The sequence below is a fragment of the Dromiciops gliroides genome, chromosome 1, assembly GCF_019393635.1.
Source record: "Dromiciops gliroides isolate mDroGli1 chromosome 1, mDroGli1.pri, whole genome shotgun sequence".
NCBI classification, from domain to species: Eukaryota; Metazoa; Chordata; class Mammalia; order Microbiotheria; family Microbiotheriidae; genus Dromiciops; species Dromiciops gliroides.
Window position 1 is genome coordinate 656,542,771 of NC_057861.1, and position 13,293 is coordinate 656,556,063.

The 13,293-nt window shown below is 36.8% G+C and overlaps 1 protein-coding gene across 2 annotated transcripts in view; it reads right to left on the reverse strand.

Annotated features, from left to right (window-relative positions):
* Nucleotides 1–347: 347 nt before the first annotated feature.
* HAUS6 (HAUS augmin like complex subunit 6) overlaps nt 348–13,293 on the reverse strand; it is a 42,814-nt gene continuing 29,868 nt past the window's right edge. The window contains exons 15-19 of one of the 2 annotated variants that reach the window (XM_043976979.1): nt 7,150–7,285; nt 5,451–6,443; nt 5,312–5,350; nt 3,685–3,687; nt 348–1,322 (exon numbers count right to left, since the gene is read on the reverse strand). In XM_043976979.1, coding sequence (XP_043832914.1) covers nt 1,240–1,322; nt 3,685–3,687; nt 5,312–5,350; nt 5,451–6,443; nt 7,150–7,285 — 1,254 coding nt within the window. In that variant the 3' untranslated portion in view covers nt 348–1,239. The remainder of the gene's footprint in view (nt 1,323–3,684; nt 3,688–5,311; nt 5,351–5,450; nt 6,444–7,149; nt 7,286–13,293) is intronic. The other variant, XM_043976980.1, reaches the window with a different exon arrangement.

The following is a 13,293-nucleotide window of genomic DNA, read 5'->3' on the forward strand; positions in this document are numbered from 1 at the left end:
TAAACTCTTCTACCTCTCATCGATTTTGTACATTAACTTAATTGTGAATTAACACTAAAAATCTAAGATTTACATGACAGCCATTAAAATAATGGGATACTATAAACCAAAGTTAACACACTGTCATCATGATGTACTCAATACAAAATGATTATTTTGGCTAAACATGCACAATTTTTATTAAAGTGAAAAGGGCTCAAAAGAACTAAATTATTCTGCTACATATTTTCTTTTCAGATCTTTCTAACAAAACATTCTATGTCTACATTTTTCAATTGCTTTGTGAATGCTAACTTCCAATTTCATGTCCGGGGAATTTTCAAACTATAAATGCAACAAGCCAGAAGAACAGTGAATATTATTTATTTACATTTTTTTGTTGAAATACAAAACTAGAAAAATAAATAGTCCAAAGTCTAAATTAGACCAAATAAGTCCACTACCCAGTTAAACCCACTGAGTAGATTTCTAGTTCTTGGTAGTCATTCCTATTATCCTTTTCATCATTTTTCTTGTTTTTCTGCCATTGTCTCATTTGGAGATCCTCTCCCCTATTTTTTTCATATACTCATTCTTCACTCCATCTAACTTCATCTCCATAAGTTGCCATTACTACTATCTGGTTCTTAGTTTTTCTCCAATTCATCACCTACTTCATCTACTAATTTTCAGATATTTTTGTTAGTGATTTTAACATATTTTAAGTAATACAGGAAGCTTAAACAACTATTTCCTTAGGAGGAAAAGTATGCTATAGCTCAATGGTCTTCTTATGCTATTTATCCTTTAAAATCAGTCAAGTTACTATCTATGCCAACAGGTTACTTAACTTTGGAAAGCTCATTCTTTACAAGTTGATCATTGAAGATATCAAAATGTCTTCTTGTAACTTGGAGCAAATCACTTCACCCCTCTGGGCCTCAGTTTCCTTATCTATAAAATGAGGAGACTGAATTAAATGATCTCTAAAGTCCTTTCAAATTCTAACATTCTGTGGATTCTATATTTTGTTTTCAACTTCCATTTCTTACAAATGAGTAAAAAACTAAATTTTTTCATTCAAAAAGACTAAAGAATTCACTAGCTGGATACTATGTATGTCTCTTGCCCTAAAAGATTGGGGTATTAATGTTATCAAGAATGGTGGGTTTTTTCCTATCTGCAGGAGTAAGGCTTCCCCAAAGTATTTAGATTACAAATCAGTTTTTTATTCTATAATGTATCTTCAATTTAAATCCATCATAATTCAATTAATTGTGCAACTGCTCCATCTTCAGTCTTTAAATTAGATGAGGATTCAAGCCTTTTATCCAAGTGTTCTTCTGCAGAAATAAAGAAAAGTAAACATTACAATTGTCACATATTCCAAATAATAGTAACATTTAGAATCCCTACATATGATAAAATTGTGCTTACACTTCTAAAAAACTTGCTTACTAATAAATTTAACTCTTTCCCACTGCAACACTTTTCCCAAGGGCAATCGGTAAAATTCTATCAAAAAGCCTCTCAATATACCAAGATTTTGTCATATCAACTCATCTTTTCCCATTAAACTCTTCCCTCTTCCTTATTACTGTAGAGGGCAACACTATCCTCCCAGTACCTCAGGCATTTTAATAGCCTAGGAGGCATCCTAGATTCCTCACTTCCCCATATCCAATCTGTTACCAAGGCTTGCTTATTTCACCTTTGTAATATCCCTGGAATATGTACCCTTTTCTCCTCTGACACTCTAGTATAGGCCCTCATAAAGTCATACCTGGAGTGTTGTAATAGCTTGCTGGTAGATCTGCCTGCCCCAAGTCTCTCCCTACTCCAGTGTAATTTCTATTTAGCCACTAAAGTGATCTTCCTAAAGTAGCTTTGATTATGTCACTCCCCTACTGAACAAACTCCAGTGGCACCCTATCCTTTCCAGGATTAAATATAAAATGTTCTGTTTGGCATTCAAAGCCCTTAATAACCTGGGCCCCTCCTACCTTTTCAGTCTTACAACTTACTCCCTGACACATACTTTTTTTTTTTTTTTTTGGTGAGGCAATTGGGGTTAAGTGACTTACCCAGGGTCACACAGCTAGTAAGTATCAAGTGTCTGAGGCCAAATTTGAACTCAGGTCCTCCTGACTCCAGGGCCAGTGCTCTATCCACTGTGCCACCTAGCTGCCCCTCCTGACACATACTCTTGGATCCATTGACACTGGCCTCCTGGCTGTTCCAACAACAAGACTATCTCTCAGCTCTGAGCATTTTCTCTGGCTGGCCCCCATGTATCAAACACTCTCCCTCTTCTGCTCTGACTACTCACCTCACCTTTAAGCCACAACTAAAATACCACCTTCTATAGGAAGGAAGCCTTCTTCTAAAAGCCCTCTTAATTCTAGTGCTTTCTTGCTTTTAATTATTTATTTATCCTGTATATAGCTTGATTTTGTATATATTTGTTTGCATGTTGTCTTCCCCATTAGACTGTAAGCTCTTTGAAGACAGGGACTGTCTTTTGCCTTTTTGTATCCCCAGAACTTAGCACAATGCCTGGCACAGAGCAGGTGCTTAATAAATGTTTAGGATTATTAGTCAATGCACTCATATAGAAATTCACGATAACAAGATCTATATGGTGGTATGAATCCTCTTACCTCAGCTTTAGCAAGAATTTTAAAAGTTTTATTAATATATTTCCAATATCATTTTGTCTTTTGCCTTCTTTTGTAATAACTGTACAAATAATATCACTATTTAGATAAATGAGTTTGCTCTACATGGTGGTATAACTCTAACAAGGCAATAATATCCTCAAAACCCAGAAAATTAAGATTAGTTACAAATAAACTTTCAATTACACATAGCTATAAGTATATGCTATATACACAGATGCTTTCATTTGGTAAAGTACCTCAACTCTGCTTCTTACTGGTGTCAAAATACCAATTAGTTGCCCTATCTTGCCTACCTTTATGTCTCTCACATACAACCACTTCAGACAGCCTCCATTCATCTCCTCTCTTAGATTATTACATCTTCCAGTCTCAAGTCCCTCCCTTTTGAAATCTATTAAGTCACTCCCCTACTCAAAAACCAGTGACTCCTTATTGCCTCTAGAATATTATAAATTCTTTTGTTTGGCTTTTTAAACACTAGGCCACACATTCTAAGGGTCTTCTCCTCCCAAACTGAATGTATTATGATAGCAAGTTGGGCCATCTTTAGTCTCAATACCTACCTACCCCATAGTCATTAAATTTAATTAGCTAACTAATTGCTGTTGCCTCAGACAAGCTGAGACCTGGGAAAGACCTAATTTAGAAAAAACCAAGGTCACCCACTATTTTTATCTTACCAGTGGACTTTGATGATTCTGGAGAGACAGTGAGTCTGATGACTGCCCAGCTCTGCCTCACTTAAATCCAATTCACAAGCAAGTAAAGCCATCACCCTTGTGGCATTATTGGTCCTCTTCGAGAGCAAAGGACAAACAATATACAACCAGGCCTCTATCTATCTTTCTAGCCTCATTGTATTCCACCTCCTTCAATGATCCAGCCAAACATGCCTTCTCTATTCCTCACACATGATACTCTTGATTCTCCTGACTCCATGTCTGCATGAGCCATCTGTCTTCTGTGCCTGAAAATCACTTCCACCTCCGAGAATCCCACGCTTCAAGAAAAGCTCAAGCACCACCTTCTACATGACTTCTTTCCTGATTCCCCCAACTACCAGTGCCCTCCCCTTTACTCTCGTTGCTGTTATTCTGTAGATACTTATATAAGTATGCCTCTTCCATTATATTATGAAGTCTACTACCTGAACTTAAATATTGTCACTGTTTTTAATTACATACATATATACGTGTGTGTGTGTGTGTGTGTGTGTAGACACACATGTATAGGACTAGATCTTGGGCCAATCTCAGACCTGGTCGCATTCTGATAAGCACAGAAACTGACTTGCTTACCTCATCTCTCTAAGAAACTTTGTGCCACTTCCCTCACCCCACCAGGACTCACCTTACAATCACCAGACTTAGTGCAGACACCAGCAGCCCACTGTAGCTCAGAATTCCACAAATGCACCACCACACCCTCTAAGTCTTTGATTTTTTTATCCCCAGCACCTAGCTCACTGCATGGCACATAATAAGCACTTTTAATAAATATATATATATTTTTTAAGTGAGGCAATTGGGGTTAAGTGACTTGCCCAGGGTCACACAGCTAGTAAGTTTTAAGTGTCTGAGGCCGGATTTGAACTCAGGTACTCCTGATTCCAGGGCCAGTGCTCTATCCACCGCGACACCTAGCTGCCCCAATAAATACATTTTAAATGACTGATGTGTGACATCCTCCCTAAGACTCAAACACTCTCCAACCTATTTCTTGTTTCCTTCATCCCATGAATAACAGCAACCAAGTCAGTGTCACATAATTGCACTTTACTAGGAATGTAATATCCTAAGCAACTCCCATTTAAATAGTACTTTTATGGTTTACAAAATACTCTTGCCCATTTTAAAGTGACTCTACTAAGATTTGGAGGTAACATTACTTGCCAAAAGTCACACAGTTAATATTAATGAGATGGGATGTGAAGGCTGCCTTGTCCTCCCAAGTCCTGTGCTCTTTTCTGCTCCATCATGAATCTTTCCTCTCTTCCCCTGCCTTCCAACCAAAACAAAACCCAAATTGTCCTTTATATGAAACAACTGCTTCCATATACTAATGAAGAACTAGCTCTTCTGGAGCAGAAAATCATGAAAATAAACATTGACATATCTGGAGCCTAATGAAAACCAGGTAACCTAAAAAAAAATTTAAAGTTGAGTTTTTTTCTTACATTTTTAATGGTACTGAGAGGAAATTATTTTTAACAACAAACTGCTAATTCTCTCTTAGCCTTGCTTTTAGAGGAAATATAGCAGCAGATGTAGAACTAGTTGAAGATATGTGAACAGTCACTGTAAATGCGAAAGTGGCCACCAACACCCAATGTTCAAATATAATTTGACATAGAATTTCTGAAAACTATTTGCTAAACGTTTGATTTACAAGGGGTTAAAAATTCTCATCTTTCTGGGGCAGCTAGGTGGCACAGTGGATAGAGCACCAGCCCTGGATTCAGGAGGACCTGAGTTCAAATTCGGCCTCAGACACTTAACACTTAGTAGCTGTGTGACCCTGGGCCAGTCGCTTAACCCCAATTGCCTCACTAAAAACAAAAAAAAGAAAAAAAAATTCTCATCTTTCTTCCTAGACACAGAGTTTCTTTGAAATTTTGACGTGGCTTTTAGTTTCATTTATTTAGAACTTACTAGTATACTCCAGGGAAATAGGCTCTTGAGGTGAGTAATCTATCAAATTGAATACATAATCAGAAAAAGGAACAATTAGTAGAGTTTAGGCAACTATACACTTATTTTCATGAAAACAGGAGGCTAATAAAAATCTTACCCTTCAAATAAGGTAAAAATTCTCCAATATTTTTTGGCTTTGTGGACCTTCGTCTCTGTTCCTCTGGAGAAAATTTAATAAGTGGTGAAAGAGATTTTCTTTCACCAAAAGACATTCGTAGAGCTGGTTTTATATTGTCCATGTAGAGAGCAGGAAGATCTCCCATAGAATTAAACATGTCATCTGTTTCCATGTTATCTTTAGTACAGCCTAATTTTGAATCATCTTTTAGAGATGTTGCAGGAGAAAACTGAGGAGACGCTTTCTTTTTCTCAGACATAGACTTTTTAAGAGCTTCAAATCTACTGCAAATAGCCTCAAAATTCAAATTTCTTTCTTCAGTAGTCGATCTTTTTCTCACTAAGTCTTCTATTAAGATCTCATTAGCCACTGAACTTTTCTGCCCTGTTTCATCACCTGACTCTGTGCTATAGGAGCTATTAAAACTCAAGTTGTCAGCTACCTCTGGAAGGGTTTCATGCAATATATCAAAATGGACAGCCTCTTTACTATTAGAACTAATTTCATTTAGGATCTCAGAATTCCACAGTAAAGTTGTATGCACCCAAGACTGTTCTTTACAAGATGCAGATGAGAAGTCCAGTTTTTTATTAACTTGCTCTTCTTTACCATCTATTCCATCTATCTTCTTGGCTGCAGCAGATAAATCTGACCCAGTATGGCTACTTTCTTCAATATCTCCTTGTAAAACTGAACATTCTGAGTTCTGTTCCCAGATTCTTTTATTTGAAATTTTTGCACTTTTGCTTGTTAGTGGGTCAAGGTGACTAGTTCCTATATTCTCTTGAGGCCCAAGTTTTGGAGAACCTCTTTCTTCAGGCAAGAAAGATTTACTAAGAGCTGATCCTGAGAGAAAATTGTTCATGCTTAAATGTGCTTGGTCACTGAATACAGCATCCATTTGAACCACCTCTATGTTTGGATCAACTTCATCTTGAAAAACTTCTCTTTGGGAGTTTCTAATTTCAGGAGCTAATAAAAACAAACACAAAATGCAATTATTTCTATACATATTACTGATCATTTAGTTTTAGCAATGCAGTCAAACTTTGATTCATCACAGGATGGATAGTACTATTTTAGAATATGTTGTTAAAACAAAAAGTTCAAATAAATCATATTACTGCTGAAATTGCCACCCTGCCCCAAATTTGATTCATCAGAGCACAAGAGTAGGCAAAGATGCACCTGGCCCTTAGACACTTCTGATAAATATCTCATAATTGAAGCATGTGCCACATTGTCAGTGATTTTGTGGAGGTGATTCCTGAACTGAGAAGATTATCAGATTAAAATCTAAATTTCTAATGTCCCTCCTGACCCTTACTCTATGGCTCTTTCTCGGCTCAGACTACAATGAACTATTATTTGGCTCAGAATTTACTACTGCCAGAAAGAAATAAGGGGCTATGGAGACACAGTAACATATCCAAGCTAATGAAAACATCAAAATAAATACTTGTTGCACCATAATAAGTATATGTATGCGAAAGTCAACATGTTGTTTGGAGGCAGTGTATTCTGCAGACCTTATAAGACGGGCCACTGCAATTTCACTCTAACCAGAAAGAGTTGTAGTGTTCATATTGTGTTTATCATTCTAGACAATAGTTTTAAAGTCTTAAAAACTAATGCCTAAGAAATAAAATGACAGATCAGAAGAATAAACTGAACTTACTCAAATTTTCTGGAGTTCTTGGAATTTGCTTCCTTGTCAAAAATGGGTTAGAAAATAAAGAGTTGATTAAGTTCCCTAATTCTGTGTCTCTTCCTTCACAAAGTTGTGGTGAATCTGATACAACAGCTTTGGCAACCTAAAAGAAAAAAATAAAGTAAAAAGCATTAAATCTAATTGTCATGTGCTAGATAAGTAAGATGTCAAGAACACCCCAATATTATACATCAGACAGCTCCTTTAAGAGATGATAATTATGGAACACTGCAACTGATACATGGGGAGGGGCAAACAATCCCTACTAAGTTCTCCTCAATCAACAGAATGCAAGTGAGGTGAGACAAAGATCTCTTCTATATTAGAATAGAATCCACAACACAGAGACTAGGAGTCAATCAATAAGTATTTATTAACCACTAATCATGCTTCAGACACTGTGCTAAGCGCTAGAAATAAGAGATAATGGTGTCTGGACCTATGATTTCATTGGCAAAGGAAAGTAACATGATAAAACTCCTCCTAATGCAGGAAGGCACTGGGGACACAAAAACAAAAATTTAATAGTCCCAGGAAAGTCACTATTTGGATACAGACCTAAGAGAAGAATGAAATAGTTGGTGAAGTTTCTATTGGTTCTAAAAATCTTTTATACACAAATAGCTTTTTGAAAAACCCATATCAATAATCCCATTAGGTGCACATATATACTCCCTACTAACAAACAGAATGACTATCGACACCACATACAACACAGGAGAAACTTTATTACTAAAGGCAGAAAATACAGGAGACATAGGGATGTATTTAACAAAAAGATGATGGAGATAATTAATATTTTCATATTAAGTAAAATGTCAAATATGCCAGAAAATAAGAAACAAACACCTGTGAATAAGTCTTTGGGTCAAAAGAAGGAGAAGGATTAAGGTTAAGAAAGAAATAGTTGGTAAAGCCTTAGATGAGATCTATGCTAGGAAAAAGTAGTTCTCAGTCACAGAAATCTGACTAGGGAGCCACATCCTCCTCTTCCCCCTAAGAAAAGGTGTCCAGGGGTCAGCTAGGTGGCGCAGTGGATAGAGCACTGGCCCTGGATTCAGGACGACCTGAGTTCAAATCCAGTCTCAGACACTTGACACTTACTAGCTGTGTGACCCTGGGCAAGTCACTTAAACCCCATTGCCCTACCCCCCCCCCAAAAAAAAGGAATAAAAGAAAAGGTGTCCAGAGCAAGTGTAGCCACGCCAGAACCCCACATATATTTCAGAGCAGCAGGAAATAAAATGGGGGTAACAGAAGATCACAGAACTTTTGACCACCTTTCATGTGGCAAAAGTTCTGTTCAATGTATTCCTTCCCTTATTTTCATAATTCCTTTTCTGAAAATAAGCACTCTCTGTACTTGCCATTCTCCTTTCCTGTACTCACAAGAAGTATCCCCTTCCTTTACTCGAAGACCTTCACCAAAGTCCCAGCTCCTATCCTCTCCCCCAAATCCCAAAAGATCTTGGTTACCAGGAATCTATTTTCCCTTGTCTGTATGTTCTAACTTTCTAACAAATAAATTAGTACCACCTGCTTCAAATAAGAACAAATATTTTCTATTTTTAAAAAAATGTACCTTTCATCCTGTTTCTAACCTTTTTGTTGCCAAAATTCTTAAGAGAATTCACTCTCCTTGCTGCCTAAATTTATTTACTTTCCATTCTCTTCTTAATGATCTAAAATACAGCTTATAACCTTGCCATTCTGCTAAAACAGTTCTCTCCAAGGTTACAAAATGACCATCTTTTCAAATTCAAGGATTTTTTTCTGTTATAAATTTTCCAGACTTCTTGGTAGCATGTCATACTACTGACCACCTTCTTTCTCTAATTCAACTGGATTCCATGAAGCTATATTATTTCATCCCACTTCTGTTCCATCCATTACAAGTATCTTTGTACATGTAATGACCCAAAATTCCTTTTCCAGCTCTATGATAACACAAAATAACAAGAATTTATTAATTCCCCACTATGTGTCAGGCACTGTTAGGTGCTGAGGATGCAAAGACAAAAACAAAAAACAAAAAAAGTCCCTGCCATCAAGGAAATTAAATTCTATTGTAGGGGTGGGGAGAGAAATAACAGATCTAAAAAGTAGAAACAAATTGATTTTGGAGGATCATGAAGGTAAGACAGGCAAAGGAATCAGGCTAAGTTTCCTACAGGAGACATCCAAACTAAATCTTGAAGGAAGTCAAGAATTTCACAAGGTAAGAATGGAGTACAGAGCCAGCAGAATGATACATGGGGAACAGCTAAAAGAAAGGCAGAGATGGCAAATGGAAATGTCCTGCATAAAGAATAGCAAATAGGCCAATTTGACTAAAGCATGTGTGTGAAAGAGAATACATAAAAATATGGAAAGGTAGGCAAAAGCAAGAAAATCTTTAAAAGACAAAAAGAGTAGCTAGTGTTTTATACCAAAGGATAGTATCCACCAGAACTTCTTGGGGCAGGGGAGTAATATGCTTAGACCTATGCTTTGAGTATATCCATTTGGAAGACATATTGGACAGAGTAAAGATTGGTTAAAAGGAAACCAATAAGGAGGCTACTTCAATAGTCTGAGCAAGAAGTAACAATGGCCTGAACCTGGATGGTGGTTTTATAGATGCAAAGAATAAGCCAGATGAGAAATGTGTTACACATAGGTAAAATCAGCAAAATGTCAAAAATTACTGAATATGAATATGAAGGACTGAGGGAAAAAGAAGAACCAAGGTTGACTCTGGGGTTGAGAGCCTAGGTCATTGGAAGATTGGTGGTATCTAAGATGACAAAGAATGGCTATAAAGGACAAGCATATTAATATACTGCTGACAGAGCTGTGAATTGACCCAGTCCTTCTGGAAAGTTATTTGATTTCTATACCCAAAAAGTCACTAAATTTTGCTATCCTTTAAACCTGCAATATCCCTACTAGATATATACCTCAAATATGTCAGACAAAAAGGAAAGGACAAATAAAGACAAACATATTTGTAGCAGCACTTTTTTGTTGTAGCAAAAACTAGACACAAAATGGGTGTCTTATCAATTGGGTAATAACTAAATAAATTATGATATGTTCATGTAACATTATATTATTGTACTATAAGAAATACAGAAATAGATAAGGAGTCAGAGAAATCTAGGCAGACTCCTATGAAATGGTAGAGAGTGAAGCAAGCAGAACCAAAAGTTCCCATTTTATGTACAATCCTCTTTTCCTACTGAAGATGCTCACTGGAGAAGATATGATCATGTGAAGGGTTTTTTTTAAAGGATGGAGGCATTTTTATCCACTAGAGAAGAAACTAGTAAATAAAAGACTGAAAATTTGGGACAGGCAAAAAAGAGAAAAAGACCTACTTACATAAAAATATTTCTAGCAGCTCTTTTTGTGGTGGCTAAGAATTGGAAATCAAAGGAATGCCCATCCATTGGGGAATAGCTAAACAAGCTGTGTTATATGACTGTGATGGAATATTATTGTGCTATAGGAAATGACAAGCAGGATGATTTCAGAAAGGCCTAGAAAAGACTTGTATGAACTGATGTATAGTGAAGTGAGCAGAACTAAGAGAACATTGTAAACAAGAGACATCAATAGTGTTTGATGAAGAACTGTGAATGACAACTATTCTCAGCAATACAATGATCCAAGACAATTCCACAAGACTGATGAAGCATATAATCTACCTCCAAAGAAAGAACTGGTATTGACTGAACACAGAATGAAGCACGCTATTTTTCACTTTCATTTTTTTCTTTTATTCAAGTTTTCTTGTACAAAATTACTAATATGGAAGGGCAGCAAGGTGGTGCAGTGGGATAAAGCACCAGCCCTGAATTCAGGAGGACCTGAGTTCAAATCTGGCCTCAGACACTTGACACTTAGTAGCTGTATGTGACCCTGGGCAAGTCACTTAACCCTCATTGCCCCACCAAAAAAATTAAATTAAATTAAAATAAAATAAAAATAAAGTGTTAAAAATGACTAATATATGTTTTACATAATTGCACATGCATAACCTATATCTGATTGCTTTCCACCTCGGGGAGGAGAGAAGGGAGAGGGGAGGGGAGGAAGGGAAGTAGGGATAGAATTTGGAACTCAAAACTTTAAATAAAAATGTTTCTTATTTGAAAAAATGAAAAAAAAAATAGGGACAGGGAAGGGACAATTGAAAGGGCAAACTCATGGAAGAGGCATATAGAATGGGATCAAAGGCACAAGCAGACACTGTTTACAATAAGGGTCACCACTTCCTCCATGATTGGGGCAAAGGAGAAAGGAGATGATATAGAGGTTATCTGACATGTTAGTAGTGGGAAGAAGCAGGACCTAGTGACAAATAGCCCCAATTTTTTTCAAATGCCCTCAATTGAGGTATCAGAATCCTCATCTCCATCAAAGACTCCATCAAAAGCACAGTTCAAGGACCAGCCTCCTTTCTTAGCATTCTCACCCTCCTGAAACTACTTTTTACACTTAGTATACGTACTACCCATGTGCACAGGTTTAGTCCCCACCCAACTGAATACTAGCTCCTATTTTAAATTCCTAACTCCTAGCACAATGCCTAGAACATAGCAGGTGTTCCCAAAGGTTAGTGTGGTCAACAGAAGCATTTAGCAATGCCAGAAGAGGTCAACACAGTCCATCCTATAGGACCAAGAGGGATCATCACAATCTACACTGCCACTGCTCTGACCTGTGCAATGTGTCCTACTTGCTCTGCCAAGAAAGAATCTATGCTTCCAAGACTCTCACTGATGAATTTCTCTAGCATCTTTTAACAAGTGAATGGACCTGTCCCTATCCCATTGGAAAAGTGCCTGAGCAATTAATCAGAGAAGCTAATCCTCCCAGGAGACATGCTGAGGGTGGCAGAAAATTTTACAATGACTGATGATTCAACTTCACGTCATTACCTTGCTATTCTGTTTTATCACATGCTTTCTGCATCAAATTCATAAGTGCCTTGGGCTGGTATACGGAAATATACTGGTGAGGTCTCAGAGATGGGAATCAGGATAAGTAACCCATCAATACTGTGCAAATGAGTATAGATGAAGGCTCATCAAGAAGGCCTCAGACTGCATGTACCTTTATTCTCTCAGGCAATAACTCAGCTTACTAAAGAACCATCAACAGAACTGAATGATTTGCATGGAAATAAAAATTTATCTGGTCATTTTTCTAGTACATGAAGTAAGATTTAATTAAGTATAGGTTTAGAATGTTGTTCATCAATATTATCTAAGAAAAAGCAACTGAGAGTATTTGCTCTTGATATCACCATTACTTCCTCTAAATTCCTTTATTTCCTTTCATTTCAGTCATACCCATGGACTTTTTTTTTAATTGGTCTGACTTTTGATCTCTTCCCTACTTCATTCTCTTCTAGGATCAGGGAAAGCATTAATGGAAAATTAATGGAAAAAAATGTAAACAACATAGGTGTTCAATAAATGTTAAAGGGACTGCCCATCTCCTTCCCTGGCTATTCTCTGCATTCTCCCACCCTAATAGGGAGAAAGGAATATGCATTTATATAGCAACTACTATGTGCCAGGCACATAGCTTCTAAGCACTTCCAACAAATACTATCTCATTTAATCCTTATAATAACCCTGGAAGATTAAATACAATGGCCAAAAGCAAAACTAATTTTTAAAAAAGATCCATGAGTATAACTGAAAGTAACTGAAATTTTTTTTGTTTAGTTTTCATTTCACCTCTTTTTTTTTTTTTTTGCAGGCCAATGAGGGTCAAGTGACTTGCCCAAGGTTACACAGCTAGTAAGTGTCAAGTGTTTGAGGCTAGATTTGAATTTAGGTACTCCTGAATCCAGGGCTGGTGCTTTATCCACTGCACCACCTAGCGGCCCCTATAACTGAAATTAAAGAAAATTATTTAGAGAAAGTAAAGGAGAAATCAGAAGCAAATATTCTCAACTGCTTTTTTTCTTAGATAATATTAATGATCAAAATTTCAAATTTATAGCTAATTACATTTTATTTCATGTAATTAGAGCTGAGGAACTTATGGCCAAAAAGAGGTCAAGCAATTTGGCTAGTCCAAGAGCTATTAAGTGTCTAAGAACACATTTGAACT